The 19,850-nt window shown below is 47.5% G+C and overlaps 1 protein-coding gene and 1 long non-coding RNA gene across 6 annotated transcripts in view; one reads left to right on the top strand and one right to left on the bottom strand.

Moving 5' to 3' along the window:
• The window catches only part of LOC309517099, a 393,909-nt gene that overhangs the window by 259 nt on the left and 373,800 nt on the right, over nt 1-19,850 (bottom strand). The gene's annotated exons all lie outside the window — the stretch shown is intronic.
• The window catches only part of ANKRD13A (ankyrin repeat domain 13A), a 35,447-nt gene continuing 19,776 nt past the window's right edge, over nt 4,180-19,850 (top strand). For 3 of the 5 annotated variants that reach the window (XM_082196091.1, XM_082196093.1, XM_082196095.1), the window contains exons 1-4: nt 4,180-4,409; nt 9,602-9,737; nt 10,399-10,523; nt 19,379-19,424. In XM_082196091.1, coding sequence (XP_082052217.1) covers nt 4,314-4,409; nt 9,602-9,737; nt 10,399-10,523; nt 19,379-19,424 — 403 coding nt within the window. In that variant the 5' untranslated portion in view covers nt 4,180-4,313. The remainder of the gene's footprint in view (nt 4,410-9,601; nt 9,738-10,398; nt 10,524-19,378; nt 19,425-19,850) is intronic. The other 2 variants (XM_082196092.1, XM_082196094.1) reach the window with 2 other exon arrangements.

Genomic DNA, 19,850 nt, shown 5'->3' on the forward strand with positions numbered 1-19,850 from the left:
TGATCCACCTGGAGTAGGAATCGGCAAGCCACTCCAGTATCCCTGCCAAGAAAACTCCATGGACAAAGACAACAGGCATATAAAAGTTATGACACTGAAAGATGAGCCCCTCAGGTCGGAAGGTGTCCAACATGCTACTGGGGAAGAGCGGAGGACAAGTACAAGTAGATCCAGAGCTGATGAAGCGGCTGGGCCAAAGCCGAAAGGACGCTCAGTTGTGGATATGCATGGAAGCGAAAGGAAAGTCCAATGCTGTAAAGAAAAATATTGCATAGGAACCTGGAATGTAAGAACCATGAACCTGGGTAAGTTGGATGTGGTCAAAAATGAGATGGCAAGAATAAATATTGACATCCTGGGCATCAGTGAGCTAAAATGGACGGGAATGGGCGAATTCAGTTCGGATGACTACCATATCTACTACTGTGGGCAAGAAACCCGTAAGAGAAATGGAGTGGCCCTCATAGTCAACAAAAGAGTGGCGAAAGCTGTACTGGGATGCAGTCTCAAAAATGATAGAATGATCTTGATACGAATCCAAGGCAGACCTTTTAACATCACAGTAATCCAAGTTTATGCACCAACTACTGGTGCTGAAGAAACTGAAATTGACCAGTTCTATGAAGACTTACAAAACCTTATCGAAGTGACACCAAAGAAGGATGTTCTGCTCATTATAGGGGATTGGAATGCTAAAGTAGGGAATCAAGAGATAAAAGGAACAACTGGCAAGTTTGGCCTTGGAGATCAAAACGAAGCAGGGCAAAGGCTAATAGAGTTCTGTCAAGAGAACAAGCTGGTCATCACAAACACGCTTTTCCAACAACACAAGAGACGACTCTACACATGGACATCCCCAGATGGGCAACATCGAAATCAGATTGATTATATTCTCTGCAGCCAAAGATGGAGAAGCTCTATACAGTCAGCAAAAACAAGACCTGGAGCTGACTGTGGCTCAGATCATCAGCTCCTTATAGCAAAATTCAAGCTTAAACTGAAGAAAGTAGGAAAAACCACTGGACAGGTAAGATACAATCTAAACCAAATCCCTTATGAATACACAGTGGAAGTGAGGAACAGGTTTAAGGATTTAGATTTGCTGGACAGAGTGCCTGAAGAACTATGGATGGAGGCTCGCAACATTATACAGGAGGCAGCAACTAAAACCATCCCAATGAAAAAGAAATGCAAGAAAGCAAAGTGGCTGTCCAACGAGGCCTTACAAATAGCGGAGGAGAGAAGGCAAGCAAAATGCGAGGGAGATAGTGAAAGATACAGGAAATTGAATGCAGATTTCCAAAGAACAGCAAGGAGAGACAAGAAGGCCTTCTTAAACGAGCAATGCAAAGAAATAGAGGAAAGCAACAGAACGGGAAGAACCAGAGATCTGTTCAAGAAAATCGGAAATATGAAAGGAACATTTCGTACAAAGATTACCATAATAAAGGACAAAAGTGGTAAAGATCTAACTGAAGCAGAAGACATCAAGAAGAGGTGGCAAGAATACACAGAGGAATTATACCAGAAAGATATGGATGTCTCGTACACCCCAGGTAGTGTGGTTGCTGACCTTGAGCCAGACATCCTGGAGAGTGAAGTCAAATGGGCCTTAGAAAGCACTGCAAATAACAAGGCCAGTGGAAGTGATGGTATTCCAGCTGAACTGTTTAAAATTTTAAAAGATGATTCTGTTAAGGTGCTACACTCAATATGCCAGCAAGTTTGGAAAACTCAGCAGTGGCCAGAGGATTGGAGAAGATCAGTCTACATCCCAATCCCAAAGAAAGGCAGTGCCAAAGAATGCTCCAACTACCGCACAATTTCACTCATTTCACATGCTAGCAAGGTTATGCTTAAAATTCTACAAGGAAGGCTCAAGCAGTATGTGGACCGAGAACTCCCAGAAGTGCAAGCTGGATTTAGAAGAGGCAGAGGAACCAGAGACCAAATTGCAAACATGCGCTGGATTATGGAGAAAGCTAGAGAGTTCCAGAAAGACATCTACTTCTGCTTCATTGACTATGCAAAAGCCTTTGACTGTGTTGACCACAGCAAACTATGGCAAGTTCTTAAAGAAATGGGAGTGCCTGATCACCTCATCTGTCTCCTGCGAAATCTCTATGTGGGACAAGAAGCTACAGTTAGAACTGGATATGGAACAACTGATTGGTTCCAAATTGGGAAAGGAGTACGGCAAGGCTGTATATTGTCTCCCTGCTTATTTAACTTATATGCGGAATTCATCATGCGAAAGGCTGGGCTGGATGAATCCCAAGCCGGAATTAAGATTGCCGGAAGAAATATCAACAACCTCAGATATGCAGATGACACAACCTTGATGGCAGAAAGTGAAGAGGAATTAAAGAACCTTTTAATGAGGGTGAAAGAGGAGAGCGCAAAATATGGTCTGAAGCTCAACATCAAAAAAACGAAGATCATGGCCACTGGGCCCATCACCTCCTGGCAAATAGATGGGGAAGAAATGGAGGCAGTGAGAGATTTTACTTTCTTGGGCTCCATGATCAGTGCAGATGGTGACAGCAGTCACGAAATTAAAAGACGCCTGCTCCTTGGGAGAAAGGCGATGGCAAGCCTAGACAACATCTTAAAAAGCAGAGACATCACCTTGCCAACAAAGGTCCGTATAGTAAAAGCCATGGTTTTCCCAGTAGTGATGTATGGAAGTGAGAGCTGGACCATAAAGAAGGCTGATCGCCGAAGAATTGATGCTTTTGAATTCTGGTGCTGGAGGAGACTCTTGAGAGTCCCATGGACTGCAAGAAGATCAAACCTCTCCATTCTGAAGGAAATCAGCCCTGAGTGCTCACTGGAAGGACAGATCGTGAAGCTGAGGCTCCAATACTTTGGCCACCTCATGAGAAGAGAGGACTCCCTGGAAAAGACCCTGATGTTGGGAAAGATGGAGGGCACAAGGAGAAGGGGACGACAGAGAATGAGATGGTTGGATGGTGTTCTTGAAGCTACTAGCATGAGTTTGATCAAACTGCGGGAGGCAGTGGAGGACAGAAGTGCCTGGCGTGCTCTGGTCCATGGGGTCACGAAGAGTCGGACACGACTAAACGACTAAACAACAACAACAAGCACTTCTTCATCTCTAAATAAGGTGTCATTCATCCTCCATCTAAAGGAGCCAGTTGGTGTTAGTTTCATTTCCATCTTAACAGGATTATGGTCGGAGCAGGTTTTTGGGCAGATTTCCACTTTTCTTGTCTTTGGTGCCATTCCTCTAGTTACCCATATTTGGTCGATTCTAGTCCATGTCATCTTGGCTTCAGAAAAGAAAGTTCCCTCTCTTCCCAAGGGATTCTTAAGAAAGGAAATTCTGATCAAACCTCACAAAAAACTTTCTGACGGCAAGAGCCGTTTGGCAGTGGAATGGACGCCCTGGGAAGGTGGTGGACTCTCCTTCACTGGAAGTATTTAAACAGAAGTTAGGGGCCCATGTGTCAAGGATGCCGTAGCTTTGATTCCTGCACGGCAGGGGGCTGGACTAGATGGCCCTCAGGGGTCCCTTCCAATTCCACAGTTCCATGGTTCTATGATAAGCTAATACGTCGCCCTCTCCAAACATGGCCGCCTGATCTACGTCGGCGGCAACGGCGCCCTTAGTCACCATGGTGGTCGGAGGGAAGCGCGAGCGAAGCAGAGAGAGACAATACCAGTTGCCTTCTTCCAAGATGGCCGCCGGAGTACCAGGAGACTGTGGGCCGCCCTCAGACATCATGGCGGGCAGCGCAGGAAGCGTGGGTGTGTCGTGGGCGGGGCTGACGCTTTTGCCCGCACGCAGCATGGCGCCCGCGGCTTCAAGGGAGCGGACGAGGGAAGGCGGGCGGTTGCCCTGAGCGATTCCCCCCTCCCGGCACCGCCTCCGAAGGCCGTCCCGCCCGCGAGGGGAGGGGCCGCGGTTCTTCCTCCTCCTCCTCCTCCTCCTCCTCCTCCTCCTCCTCCTCCCGGGGCCTCCTTCCTGGTCCCCACAAGCGGGCGCGGGGCCGGGCGGGTCAGCCTGGCGGGGGGCGAGGAAGGAGGAGCAGCGTAGGAGCGGTGGGGTGGGGGGTGAAAGGGGAAAGGTTAGGGGGAGCCCATAAGCTGACGAGGACCTCCCACAGATTCCGAGAGGGGTGAGGGGCTTCGCTGGGCACCCAAAGGAGGGGCGGGGGGCGGAGAGGTGCTCCCCAGCCTGCATTGGGGGCAGCGGAGGGCATGACCTGAGAGGAGTGGGCTGCCGGTGTCAAGGCGTTGTGCCCCCTCCGGGCCCTGACGCGGGGGGAGAAGGGGCCCATCGGCCCAGGATGAGCTCTTCGAGGGACGCCGACAGCAAGTTCCCTTTGCACGGCTTGGTCTGGAATAATGACTTCCAGAAGCTGGAAGAAGCGCTGAAGAACAAGGTAAGAAAGAGGAAGGCGGGCATGTGGCGTCGGAGGGGACGCCTGGGCTCTTAAGACTTCCACAGGTGTTTGTGTGGGTTCTGAGCAGTTGCACCTGTGGATCACCTTCGTGTCTTTCCTTTCTTCCCAAGAGCTTCAGTAGGATGTGCATGAGAACATCCTCATGACCACCCTGTGAGGGAGGCTGGGCTGAGAGAGGGCCGGTGGCCCCCATTCTCAAGTGCTCCTGCCGCTGTCTTCTCTGGAGCCAGGGCTCTGGTCTGTTGGCTCAGGGCTGGAGGGGCTCAAGAGGGGTTGATGGACACATTCATCATGGCAGGGGGTGTACCCATATTTTCAGTAGAGCAAAGCTTTTAGGGTGGTGGAGAACAGGGGTCCTACAGTGGACTCCTCCATATCCTAATTCATTCTTCTCTAACCTGGTGCCCTCCATCCCTTTTGGACTACCACTTGCCGGTTGGGGATGATGGGAGTTGTCCAAAACATCTGGTGGGCACCAGGTTGGTGAAGGCTCTCCTGGTTATTTCTGGGCTTGCAGGTTTTCTAAAAGTCTTATAGCAATTACATACTATTTTTAGGTACTGCTGGCTGTTTCCTTTTTTTAAAAAAATGTGGAGTTACGGGAAAGAGAAACCAGATTTGTCAGGCCAACCTGAGATCTGTGAAAAAGCAGGAGCAATTAAAAACCTGCACAAAGTATGCTTTATTCTCAGGCTGTGCTGCTGAGGGCTCCCTAAATGAGTGGGAGGGGGAATGAATCTGATTTGGAAGAGTTAATCCCTGTGATATGCAAAATAAGAGCAGAGAGGCCATATGGAATCTCTGCCTCTGTTCAGGCCTATAGGTAGATATATAAAAGGAAAAGGGATGAGAAAAGCCATCAGCAGCTAAAGCTTCATAGGAAATAATGAGTTATGAGAAGGGGCAAAGGAAGTAGTAGGGGTCCCTTCATTTGGCAGACACAAAAGAACACAGAAATGGCCAATATTTGAGCTTGCAGCCCACCATGCCACTGGTAGAATCCTGCCCACTCTAGCAAATGGTTTCAAACTGAGAGAGTGGAAATGGCAGTTGCAACCCTTCTAGGAAGCTCTAAGGCACCATCTCGGCTTGCTCAGGTGATCTACACGCCAGGTCAGTGTCCTGGTCAACTGAGCTTGTGCTTCAGAACCTGTTATGAATTTTTCTGCAGTGCAATGATGTGTTTGATGTCTAGGGCTCTGTAGCTGATACATTGAGGCAAAAGGGGTTTTCTAAAGGGAGCATCTTCCTTGTTTTTCTCTTTCACTTGGGCATCACAGCAGGAAGTGTGTTTTTCTGCATTTCCTCTAAGGAGCATCCATCCCCTATGAGAGAGGCTGGGCTGAGTGACTGTTCCAAGGTCACCTGGTGAGCATCATGATGGGAGGATTTGAACCCAGAGCTCTCTGGTTATGTTCCCCCTGCTCCATCTTTGCCACCCGTTCTTTTCTTGCTATGCTGGCTGTTCTCCAAAGCAACTGTACAACAGCCTGGTTTTCTTAAGACCAGCTGGCTTCTAACTGAAGCTTACAGTGGTCCACAAACAGTGTTGTTGGTGTCTGGGAAATGTTGGAAACTGTCCAAGTGGGGCCAAGAAGCAAGGCCACTAGGAGGATGAGCATGCTTGCTAGCCTAGATGGAAGGAGACCACAAGGAAACCTGGGACTTTGCTAAGCTGAACCACTCTTTACTGTTGTTGGTAAAGCAGAGAATTGTTCTTCTCCACCCCTCCAAAAATCTGATTTCTTTTTGGAGAAGTTGGTCAACTTGTTCACTTCCTTCTCTGCCCAGTCAGAAGGAGTGATTTGTGTGCAGTGTTAGGCAAGTTCTGAAGGCAGGGGGAGCTTCCCGCAGGCTTAGAGCTGAGTTGGGAATTTGCGGGCTGCTGTGTTCAGATAGACCAGTGTTTCCCAACCGGTGTTCCGCGGCACACTACTGTGCCGTGAGACATTGGCTGGTGTGCCGTGGGAGGGAGGCGGGCGAGTCGGGCGGTGAGAGGCGGCGGCAGCGAGGATCCGCGTCGAGCCGGGGGCGGCTCCGCGGTGGTGGTGCCGAGCGGCGGGGCAGCGCGTGCAAAAGGGAGGAGTGCGAGACAGCGGAGGAGGAGGAGGCCGGCATGTCCGGGCAGCAGCAGCAACAACAGCAGCAGCAACTCCCGGCGACGGCTCCTCAAGCCCCGCCGCCGCCCCCTCCTCCGCCCGCTATCGCCGCCACCACCACAACAGCCGCCGCCGCCTCAGTTGCCGCCGTCCCTCAGTCCCTCGCTCTGCTGCCTCCTCCCACCCCCAAAGCTTGGAGGTTCCCCGGCAAGGGGGAGGGAAAAAACTTTCACTTTCGTCCGTCCCTCCCGGCGTGACGCTGCACGCTGACGTCACGGGGCTGTGCCGCGGTGGTGTGCCGCGAGATTTTTTTCCTTAAACAGGTGTGCCGTTGCCCAAAAAAGTTTGGGAAACACTGAGATAGACCAACTTGCCCCATAACCCCTTAGGCCCATAATGCTAAACTTGGTTTTAAATGTATCTGTTATCGCAGTTGTGGTTATTGTGTGTCTCCGTACACACACATACACCCAAAACCTCAGGCCCCTTCCCCAAGGAACTTGCAACTTGCAATTGGCAGCAGGTGCCAATTGTCACTTAGAGGTCCTGGTGTGTAGCTGAAATTCTGAATGGTAAGGAAAATATCACATACGGTCTTTCCTTCTTACAAGGACTAGCAGTTCTTTTACTGTGGAACTAAATTTCACTAAATTAATCCCATGAAAGTGTGCATAGGGATTGTGCCTGAACCTGTGATTTAAAGAATATTTGTTTATCAGTTAAGCTTAAGTAATCTACATATGGCCAGAACCGATCTCAGGATCCTTTGATATCTTCCCTGCAGCCTTATGCATCTTCACACAGAGGTTAGCCCATCTGCAGTCAGCAGACATACAATTTTATTGCTGGTGAGGTTTTGGTAATCTGCAGATAGGTTGAATCTTAATTGCTAAATCATCTGAAATGCGGGACATTGGCCAGTGAAAAACCTGGTTATCTGTTGTTGGGCCTAACTTTACAACTTCAGTGTAACTTGTGTGTTTGTGTGTGTTGGCCCACGTGGCCCTAAACTCACTATTGCCAGCCTAGTGTCTCCAGAAAATCCAGACTACGGCTCCCATCAGCCTCAACCAGCACAAACTGATGTGTGGTGTGTTGGGAACATGGCTGGCTGGGACCGCTCTGGAGGGCATCAGGTTGGGGAAAGCTGCCCTAAGCAGTGCTGTGTACAGCACTGATTGCACAATAGAACTCCCACCAGCAGTACTGAAAATGATCATGACCTTTCCTCTTTGGCTCACTGTTGATTTTTACTTTTCCCCCTTAGTTATAGATGCTCTTCTGTTTCAGATTTCTAAAGCTAGTAGTGAAAGACCTAGGTAAGGCGCAAGTGTGTGTTGCTGTTTGCATGCTAGTGGCTCTTTCTCTGCCTTGTGTGGTTTGCATTTTGTAGTGGTCTGTCAAGAGCGCTCATTGTCGTGTGTGTGTGTGTGTGTGTGTGTGTGACTGTGTCCGTCCCCCAAGTGGGGGTCCAATCCCAGTGACCATCTGTTTCCATAACATCACCAGTCATTTTACAAAGTTTGCTTTGTAAAGGTTATTGCCTGGTATATGCATCAGCAGGCATTTTGCCATAGCATCCTCTTGTAGCTGAATAGGATGACAGCAATTCCTGGTACAGAAAATCAGAGGCCAGATTCTTCTTTTTTGGGGGGGCAAAAGCTTCTTTTCAGCTTTCGGGGGGGGGACAAGAGGGGGAATAACACAGTGGGAGGACATAGACTTTGTACACAGAAGTCCCTCTCAGTCCCAGGCCTCTTAGGACATTCACAGAAGAATGTGAGTGTCTCCATTTGCAAGTGCTGGAGAGAAGATGGCTTCACCCTATTGGGCCAACACTTGTGCAGGAAGGCCTCATCCTGCAGGATACTCAGTGGGAGAGGATCCTGCAGTGTTCTTCAGCCTTGGGTCCCCAGATGTTGTTGGACCGCAACTCCTACCATCCCTGACCATAGGCTAAGCTGGCTGCGGATGGTGGGTTTTGTCATTCAGCAGCATATGGGGACCCAAGGTTGAAGAACGCTGCTTACCTGTGGGTTGTTGGACTCCCACCTCCCAGCTGGCATAGCCAATCCATGGTCAGGGATGATAGGAGTTGGAGCCCAGCAACAGATTCCTCACCCCTCCTGTAGGAGAAATCTGGGCTGGTGAAGAGGGGAGGCACGATGGTGAGATAAAGTCCCAGCAGACTAGGCTTCCCCGTTCGCTCCCAAAGCCCACTCACAAAGAGCTGGGAAATTGTAAGAGCCTGGAGGAACTTGCTGACACAGTTCTTGTGGAGCTCCAGTTTGTAAAAGAAAGGAGGAACCTCTTCCCACAAGTGCTTTCATGATTATTGCAGGGGAGATCCTAGCTCAGGGGTTGAACTCTGCCCACCAAATGCCCCAGGTTCAGTGCTCAGCATCTCTAGCCAAATGATCTCACATAGGAAGGCCGGTTGCCATCTGGGAGAGCTGCCACCACTCTTGGGTAGACCAGCCTTCCCCAGCCTGTCACTACCCAGATGCCTCCTGCCATTCTTGCTGTGGCTGATGGGAATTGCAGTCCAAAATGGCCCTAAGGCAGAGGGGAGTTGTATCCAGAATATCTGGAGAGCACAAGTTTGGGGAAAGTAAACAATATTGTGTTAAAGGGACCAATGATCTGACTCAGTATAAGATTGCTGCTTGAGTTGGATGCTGGTGGAACCTACCAGGAGAAAAATGGTTTATTCTTAATTGCAAAACATTGAAGGAGGCAAAATCTGTCTGTTTCACAGACCGCTGGTGGGGTGCCCCACATGAGCTGCAGTTTGAGACCAGAATTTCTTCCTTGTCTCTTCATAATTTCATTGCATAGGGTGTTTTACTTATCTCTATATAAAGGATGATCAGTTTGATTTCTCTTGGGATTGCTGTCTCATTTTAAGCTTGCCTGCCTATGTGTCCTTATAAGCAACACCAACAGCATTGAAGCTGTCAGCATAGACTCCATGAAACATTGTCAGCTTTCATATTTAGCTCTGTACATCCTTGATGACCTGTGCTGACTATAGCAGAGGCCTTAGAAGAGGTCTGCCTATTGGCTTTTTAGCAGGATGTGGACCAGCGGGATCCCCGTGGCCGGACCTCATTGCATCTTGCTGTTTCTTTGGGATACATCGAGTCTGTCAGAGTCCTCCTGCGGCATAAAGCAGATGTCACCAAAGAAAATGCACAGGGATGGACAGGTAAGGGGTTGCAGCAAGGCATGTTTGCAGCAAAAGGGAGGAGAACAGAGGAAGAACTTCAGGCAGGGCCTAGACCAGTGTTGGGCAGAAGGTAAAGCTGTTGGTCTACTAGTCAATCGCTCGTTGATTTGGTGCTTCAAGGAACCACGACTTGGATTCCTGGGCAAGGAATTCCAATTCCCACTTATTTAAATAGGGCACCAACAACACAGTTCCCACCACCCTTTAAATTAGACTTTTGAAACAAAGAAAGCTTGGGTTAAGCAGGCGTGAACTTTTGTAGGACAGGTTTATAAGCTCCAGTTCAGTTCTGGTACTGAAAACAGCTCAGAGGCACTCTGCTCTTTCATTCTAGTGTTACGTCTTTTGCACGTGACTCTGTTTGATAAATTTGGGGACTCCAGTAACAAAAGGAAAAGTAGATCTGACCAGGCTAAAGCATGTCTATTCTAGGCCTAGATGTTTCTATGCTTTCAGCAGAAGGTGTAGGCAGGCCCTGGAGCTTCTGAGGATGGCTGTCCAGGGAGCTAAGAAAGTTCCAGAAAAGCAGATGTGAAAGTTCATGTTCTTGTTTAAACTGGCTCACTGGTTGCCAAGTATCCAGCATGACGTGAATCCCTTTCCCTCTCTCTTAGCCTCCCTCTGTTTGTCTTTTTTCCAGTCTTGCATGAAGCTGTCAGCACAGGGGATCCTGAGATGGTCCACATGATCCTGCAACATAGGGATTACCACCAGACGTCCACCACTCTTGGTGGGGTCCCAGAATTGCTCCAAAAAATTAATGAGGTAAATAGAGAGGCATGAATGATGCCTATTTAGCTTGCCTGTTCTTTTTAATTCCATAACCTTCATTTTAAAAGCCATAGATAGGCCTCAGCTCAGTTATAGACGAGAAATGTAAAATTTCTGAGAAAACCCTGGGGGGAAGCTACCCATTCTTTAGTTGAGCATGCTCGCAATAAGTGCATGCAGGGTTGCAACCTCAATGGTATGAGTGTTTTAGATTGCTACTTAATACAGATGACTGCGAGATTGACTTCTGAGTTGTTGTTGTTTAGTCATTTAGTCATGTCCGACTCTTCGTGACCCCATGGACCAGACTACGCCAGGCACTCCTGTCTTCCACTGCCTCCGTCAGCTTGGTCAGACTCATGCTGGTAGCTTCAAGAACACTGTCCAACCATCTTGTCCTCTGTCATCCCCTTCTCCTTGTGCCCTCCATCTTTCCCAACATCAGGGTCTTTTCCAGGGAGTCTTCGCTTCTCGTGAGGTGGCCAAAGTATTGGAGCCTCAGCTTCACGATCTGTCCATCCAGTGAGCACTCAGAGCTGATTTCTTTAAGAATGGATAGGTTTGATCTTCTTGCAGTCCATGGGACTCTCAAGAGTCTCCTCCAGCACCAGAATTCAAAAGCATCAATTCTTTGGCGATCAGCCTTTTTATGGTCCAGCTCTCACTTCCATACATCACTACTGGGAAAACCATAGCTTTTACTATACGAGCCTTTGTTGGCAAGGTGATATCTCTGCTTTTTAAGATGCTGTCTAGGTTTATCATCGCTTTTCTCCCAAGAAACAGGCATCTTTTAATTTCGTGACTGCTGTCACTATCTGCAGTGATCATGGATCCCAAGAAAGTAAAATCTCTCACTGCCTCCATTTCTTCCCCTTCTATTTGCCAGGAGGTGATGGGACCAGTGGCCATGATCTTTTTTTTTTTTTTGATGTTGAGCTTCAACCCATATTTTGCGCTCTCCTCTTTCACCCTCATTAAAAGGTTCTTTAATTCCTCCTCACTTTCTGCCATCAAGGTTGTGTCATCTCCATATCTGAGGTTGTTGATATTTCTTCTGGCAATCTTAATTCCGGTTTGGGATTCATCCAGCCCAGCCTTTCGCATGATGAATTCTGCATATAAGTTAAATAAGCAGGGAGACAGTATACAGCCTTGTACTTCTTTCCCAATTTTGAACCAATCAGTTGTTCCATATCCAGTTCTAACTGTAGCTTCTTGTCCCACATAGAGATTTCTCAGGAGACAGATGAGGTGATCAGGCACTCCAATTTCATTAAGAACTTGCCATAGTTTGCTGTGGTCGACAAAGTCAAAGGCTTTTGCATAGTCAATGAAGCAGAAGTAGATGTCTTTCTGGAACTCTCTAGCTTTCTCCATAATCCAGCGCATCTGGTTCTTCTGCCTGCCCCTTCAAAATCCAGCTTGCACTTCTGGGAGTTCTCGGTCCACATACTAGAATCATTGAATCATAGAGCTGGAATAGACCACAAGGGCCATCGAGTCCAACCCCCTGCCAAGCAGGAAACACCATCAGAGCACTCCTGACATATGGTTGTCAAGCCTCTGCTTAAAGACCTCCAAAGAAGGAGACTCCACCACACTCCTTGGCAGCAAATTCCACTGTCGAACAGCTCTTACTGTCAAGAAGTTCTTCCTAATGTTTAACATAGATTTAGTTAACACCATCAACACCCCCCCAGCCCCGCACCCCCACAGAAATCCCCACCCCAACACCAGTCCAGACGACCTCAACCACATTCCCCATCACCCACACCTTCAACACCCCCATACTCCATACTAAGGAAAAACAACTCCTCCAACCTTAATAACACAACCCACAATCAGGCTAAAATCTGATACCCAACCAGCATTATGGTGGCACCAGAGCGTACCAGCACCCACATCCCCACACCAACACACCAACAATGTTGCTCATAACATTGGCAACATTTCTTATGAACCTTATACCTGACAGCGATGTTACAAAGTCACTTCACACTGTCTTGCTGATCACCCCCTATCGCAAACAACAGGGGGGATGGCCTGTCCTTGAACATGGCCTTCCACACCAGCTGAGACCTAGGACCAACTGGCTAAATGCCAGATGGCCCAAAATACCCCAAACAAACACCTATATGACTACATATAGGAAACTCCCTACAACTTACCCCCTACTCTTTAACCCAAATCTCACTCTAATCCCACTAGCCCCCCACCCACCACACCCTAGGTCAGCACAACCCCACTGGTACTTTAAACAACACAAAGAGAGAGATACAAGACAACCCAAACGGGTTGGCAGGGAATCGCCCCACATAATAGATAAGCAAGATGGCTAACCTAAAAGCAATTACATTAAATGTGACGGGGCTGGGAAACCCCATCAAAAGGAAACGCATCACCTCATACATAAACACCATGAAACCACACATCACCTTCCTACAAGAAATACACAACCCACCCAAAGGCAGCAAACTCCTGAGCGACCCCCGCTTCAGTCAACAGTGGGTCGCATGAGGCTCAGGGAAAGCTCATGGTGTAGCCATAATACTCAGTAGAGACCTGAACTTCACTGCCACAACAGTCCTCAAGGACAAAAAAGGCAGATTCATTTTCGCTAAAGGGACACTAGATGGCAAAATCAAACTGACAATCGGCTCCATATATGCCCCAAACACGAAACAATTAGAATTCTTCCAGAAGACACTAAACAAATTCCTCTTCTTCTCTGAAGGGGAAGCAATCCTAGGAGGGGACCTCAATCTAAATATGAAAGGTATATCCCTGAAAGATATCCACCCTACAACCCCATGGGCAACCTTCCTCCGAAGGAAACCCCCAACAACTAGGAACCCTTACAAGTTACTAAAAATGCTAAAAAACAGGGGTCTCTACGACATTTGGGGTGAGCAAAACCCGGGAGACATCAGCCATACATTCCAATCGGGACGCCATGATACGGTGTCCAGACTGGACAGCATTCTACTCACACAGGGTCTGATCCCCTCAGTGGAATCAACAAACATAGGTAACATTAAAATCACAGACCACGCCCCAGTAGAAGTCATTGTTAAAATAGGAGAAGGAACACAAACCACCCCATCATGGTCCTTCAGTCCCATCCTAACTACAAACAAACAAATTAGAGAGAGTCTCACAAAAACCCTCCAAAACTACTTCAAGGAAAACGATGTAAACAATATAACAACCCCCCTCCTATGGGACGCAATGAAAGCGGTCACCAGAGGAGCTTGCATAAAAGAGAAAACATTCCTTAAAAAACAAACCTCCTCAAAAATTAGCAAAATAGAACAAGACATCACAGCCCTCTCATCACGCTACAAACAAACAGGATCTTAAAAACTCCTCAAACTTATAGAACAAAAAAGGAGAGAACTAGACTCCCTAGAAATTAACAAAACAATGATCAACATTCTATACTCTAAACAACGTTTCTACGAATATGGAGGGAAAAACTCCAGATTACTAGCAAATAGATGTAGGAAAAAAGCACTCAAAACAAGAATACACTGCATCACCAAAAAAGACGGCAACATAACATTCTCCCCCAAAGAAATAACCTCAGAATTTGCAGAATTCTACTCCAACCTATACACCTCCCATAACCCACCAGAGAAGGAAATCAGAAAATTTCTAGCAGGACTGTCCATGCCTACCCTAACTGATGAGGAACAGGAATTCTTGGACAGCCCTATCACCCCAGAGGAAATAGATGCGGTCCTCAAAAACCTGAAACCACACAAAGCCCCAGGCCCAGACGGCTTCACAGCAGAATTCTATAGGAAATTCAAAGAACCCTTGATGCCCTACATGACCCGCCTATTCAACGACATCATAAAAGGGGGCCCCATCCCCAAAACCTGGACCCACTCCAAAATAGTCTCCATCCCAAAACCACTAAAAGACAGCCTCAAAGTAGAATCATACCGCCCAATCTCATTAATAAACCAAGACTACAAGATCTTCACATCAATCTTGGCCAACCGCCTAAAAATCTTCCTACACAAGTTAATAGCCCCAGACCAGACTGGCTTTGTCCTTGGCCGCAATATAACAGACCCCATCAGGAAACTACTGAACCTGATCGAACACAGCAAGGCAACCAAACTCCCATTGACAATTATGTCCCTAGACATCCTCAAAGCCTTTGATTGCTTGGAGTGGAAATACATACTAGCAGTACTAACTAACATGAAATTTGGCCCCAACTTCCTACAAACCCTCAAACAAATATACTCCCAAGCCTCAGCAAAATGCAGAACTAACAATATGGATTCTAATACTATAGCTATCCAAAGAGGCACGAAACAAGGATGCCAAACTGTCTCCCTTCTTATTTATCCTGGCCCTGGAACCCTTAGCAATCCGCATCCGAGCAGCCACAGACATCAAGGGAGTGGAAATAAAAGGCAGAACCTATAAATTAGGGCTCTTTGCAGATGACCTAATGGTCACAACACCAGACCCCATAAGCACAGCAACCTCCCTAATCAGAGAACTCAACACATTTGCAATGGTGTCGGGCCTACAGGTAAATTTTACAAAGTCAGAAGCTATGTGCTTCAACACCCCTCCTCACACCCAAAAAGAACTCACGAAGGTCACCAAAATAAAACTTTGCCACACCAAGTTCAGATACCTAGGGGTACAAATAACCAGAAACCTCAATAAATTGTACCTCCACAACTACAAGCCCCTGTGGCGACAAATTAACAAAGACCTAAAGAGATGGAATAACATGAATTTCACTCTCTCAGACAAAATAGCCATGATCAAAATGATCACACCCCCAAAACTAACCTACCTATTCCAAACCCTCCCAATCTGGATCCCCTCAACCCAACTTCTCAGTTGGGAGAGAAAACTACACTCTTTCATCTTCTCACATAAAAAACCAAGAATAAGCCTCAAATACCTGCACCTCCCCACCTCAGAAGGAGGATGGGGAATCCCCAACATAGAAGCATATTACAATGCCAACCAAATACGCCATATACCGTATTTTTCGTCCCATAAGACGCACCGGCCCATAAGACTCACCTAGTTTTTTTTGGGGGGGAATAAAGGAAAAAATTTTTTATTTCCCCCCCAGGTGCGCTGCGCTAATCCCGAAGCTTGGGGCGTGCGGAGCTCAGCACGCCCCAAGCTTCTGGGTGCCGGCAAGGTCTCCGCTAGCCGTGGGAGAGCCGCGCGGCTCTCCCAGGGTAGCGGACCGCTGCGCTAATCCCGAAGCTTGGGGCGTGCGGAGCTCAGCGCGCCCAAGCTTCTGGGTGCTGGCAAGCAGACCGCTAGCCCAGGGAGAGCCGCGCGGCTCTCCCAGGGCTAGCGGAGCGCTGCACTAATCCCGAAGCTTGGGGCGTGCGGAGCTCAGCGCGCCCCAAGCTTCTGGGTGCAGGCAAGCTCTCCGCTAGCCCTGGGAGAGCTGGGTCTCCCACAGGTAGCGGATAGCTTCCTGAAGCCTGGAGAGCGAGAGGGGTCGGTGCATACCGACCCCACTCGCTCTCCAGGCTTCAGCGAAGGCCTGCATTCGCCCCATAAGACGCACACACATTTCCCCTTCATTTTTGGAGGGGAAAAAGTGCGTCTTATAGGGCGAAAAATACGGTAATCCCATATATACTAGAAGATGAGACAAAACAATGGGTACACCTAGAGAGGGACACAATTGAAAATACCTGCACCACAACATACCCACTCCTCCCAAACAAACTAAAGAAAATTCCCACAACACTTAACAGACCATGCTCAAAGCATGGAAAACACAAATAGGCAAACTATCCCCAACCCCATCCCCACTAATCCCCCTGGCATACCACCCATTATTCCACCATGCAGCACAAAACCTCCAGATAAAAACCTGGCAAACCAAAGGCTTATATCGCCTAAGAGACTTTTATAAAAATAACAAACCCTTGTCAACACAAGAAATACAAGGCAAACTAGAAGACACCCAAATGCCCTGGTTAACACAACACCAGCTACATGCCCTCTTAAACAACCCAACAGTAAAAGCAGCAGCAACTAGGCAACCTTCGAAAACCTCCTCCTAACAACAAAGGGAAACGGTAAAGGGACGGTATCTGCAATATACAAAATACTACTCCAAAATCCCGCAAACCCCCTAGACGCAATCAAAAAACAATGACATAGGCTATGAGATTAACCCCACTCAATGGACCAGAATGTGGTCTAAACCCCCCTTTGAATCCATATCAACGAAAAGAAAAGAACTCACACTGAAACTCACCTACAGGTGGTACCTAACACCAAGGAAACGAGCGCTAATACACCCAGGAACCTCACCAAAATGCTGGAGAGGGTGCACCTCCACAGGCACATACCTCCACATGTGGTGGGAGTGTCCCAAAATCCAACTATTCTGGACAACAGCCATACAAGAAATATGTAAAATAGCAAGTAAGTAATAGCAAGTAAGTAATAGCAAGTAAGCAAGTAATAGACATCACCCCAGAATTGGCCCTACTAAACATCTTCCAAGACAACAATGCCCATTTACACCACAAAGAACTCATAACCCACCTGCTCTCAGCAGCCAGAAACACCATAACCAGACACTGGAGAGACCTGTCAGGAGTAAACATGGACCAATGGTACCAAATAGTATGGGAAACAGCCCTACTAGAAAAATTAACTAATAAACTGAAACTGACACGGGGACAAACAGAAGAAGATGCCTTCATGCCGGTATGGCTCCCCTTTATCACATACACAGCCCAACAGGACAGTGACAATAATCCGCCAACAGCATACAAATCAATATGGCTAACCTGATCCAAAACACCCACCCACCTCACTCACACACGAAAACAAAGATCACCACAGCCAATCACAAGTAAACAATCACACCCTAGGCCAACCCCAACCTCTCTCACCACCAAAGGAACACAAGTGAACAACACAAGCAACGCTGACACCAAACTCTACATACATTAAACATAATAGAAACACTGCCACCCGACCCCATCCCTATCCATCTTCCCTCTCTCCACCCCCCTTTCTTTTTCCCTTTTTTTCTTCTCCCCCTAATGCCTCAACAAATGAAACGGATTTGTAAAAATGTTACATGGGGGGGAAAAATACGAGGCATTATACTTACTTCTGTAAAACAAGAAAATCCTTAATAAAATATTAAATATTTAAAGAAGCTGATGATCTGAGCCACAGTCAGCTCCAGGTCTTGTTTTTGCTGACTGTATAGAGCTTCTCCATCTTTGGCTGCAGAGAATATAATCAATCTGATTTCGATGCTGCCCATCTGGTGATGTCCATGTGTAGAGTCGTCTCTTGTGTTGTTGGAAAAGAGTGTTTGTGATGACCAGCTTGTTCTCTTGGCAGAACTCTATTAGCCTTTGCCCTGCTTTGTTTTGAACTCCAAGGCCAAACTTGCCAGTTGTTCCTTTTATCTCTTGACTCCCTACAATCCCCTATAATGAGAAGAACATCCTTCTTTGGTGTCATTTCTAGAAGGTGTTTTAAGGCTTCATAGAATTGGTCAATTTCAGTTTCTTCAGCAGCAGTAGTTGGTGCATAAACTTGGATTACTGTGATGTTAAACGGTCTGCCTTGGATTCGTATCAAGATCATTCTATCATTTTTGAGATTGCATTCCAGTACAGCTTTCTCCACTCTTTTGTTGACTATGAGGGCCACTCCATTTCTTTTACGGGTTTCTTGCCCACAGTAGTAGATATGATGGTCATCCGAACTGAATTTGCCCATTCCCATCCATTTTAGTTCACTGATGCCCAGGATGTCAATATTTATTCTTGCCATCTCATTTTTAACCACATCCAACTTACCTTGGTTCATGGTTCTTACATTCAGGTTCCTATGCAATATTTTTCTTTACAGCATTGGACTTTCCTTTCGCTTCCAGGCATAACTGCAACTGAGCATCCTTTCGGCTTTGGCCCAGCCGCTTCATCAGCTCTGAATCTACTTGTACTTGTCCTCCGCTCTTCCTCAGTAGCATGTTGGACGCCTTCCGACCTGAGGGGCTCATCTTCCAGTGTCATAACTTTTATATGCCTGTTGTCTTTGTCCATGGAGTTTTCTTGGCAGGGATACTGGAGTGGCTTGCCGGTTCCTGCTCCAGGTGGATCACGTTTGGTCAAAACTCTCCACTATGACCTGTCCATCTTGGGTGCCCTGCTCGGCATAGTTCATAGCTTCTCTGAGTTATTCAAGCCCCTTCATCACGGCAAGGCAGTGATCCATGAAGGGGACTTCTGAGTAGATGTACATAAAATTGTGCTGAAGGATATGAAGTGGGGTGTTGCGGTCATTGGAGGAACACAGTGAAAAGAACAGCAGATGCCTAATACTTCTGTCTAATGTCTTAATGCAACAGCAGCAGGGAACCTTTGGTCACTGGCCTTACTGGGCCCTCCTGACCTCTCCACTTGGCCAAGCCATACCCACCTGCTGCCATATATGAGATCAGTTGTGGGTCTTATAAAGTCACGGCTGGTGAAAGCGCTTTGATGCCTCAGCTATTGGCTGATTGTTGAAGCTTCAAATCACAGGGCTTTTTGCAAGCCTCAAAGATCAGCGGGTGGTAAGAGCTTAAAGAGCACCCAGAACAGCCAGCCGCCTGCTGTTCATCTGTGTGTTGACCAAGTTCTCTTTATGAAACCACTTAATGATGTGGCCACTTCATCATCATGAGGCCTGCAGGCTTCAAGTTCCATGCCATTTGTGCAATATTGCATTAATTTCATTTTAAAGTAACACATTGGATTTTATAGGCCCTACCCCAGTCTGAATCACACATCACAACTGTGCTCTTTTCTCTCCTCCAACAGACACCAGATTTTTATGTGGAAATGAAATGGGAATTCACCAGTTGGGGTACGTTCGAATTAAATTTCCTTCTCTTTTCTTTGAGGCTGTGTATTTCCTTTTCTGTTCAGCTCACTCTTACTGGGACTTGCTTGTTTTCAGTTATGTTGCACCATGTCTATGTGTCTGTCCTGCCAAAACTCCCTAAGAGCCCCCAAAGGGTCTGTGTTTAACCTGAGTGCACATATACAAACCACATGCTAGATAGTGAACCACAAGAGGTGAGAGCATCTTCCCTACAAGGAAATGCTATATCAGGGATGAGGAACATGCTGCTCTGCACACCCTGTTGGGCTACAGCTCCTGTTCACCTGGCCCTTGCCAAGGCTGGCTGCTGGTGGTGGGAGTTGGGAGTCCAGCAGCATCTGGAGGGACTGCAGGGTCCTCACCTGCCGCCACCCAGTTTAGGAAAAAGCATGATTGGAAAGGGGCCTG

Source organism: Podarcis vaucheri (assembly GCF_965113315.1).
Source record: "Podarcis vaucheri genome assembly, chromosome: 13".
NCBI classification, from domain to species: domain Eukaryota; kingdom Metazoa; phylum Chordata; class Lepidosauria; order Squamata; family Lacertidae; genus Podarcis; species Podarcis vaucheri.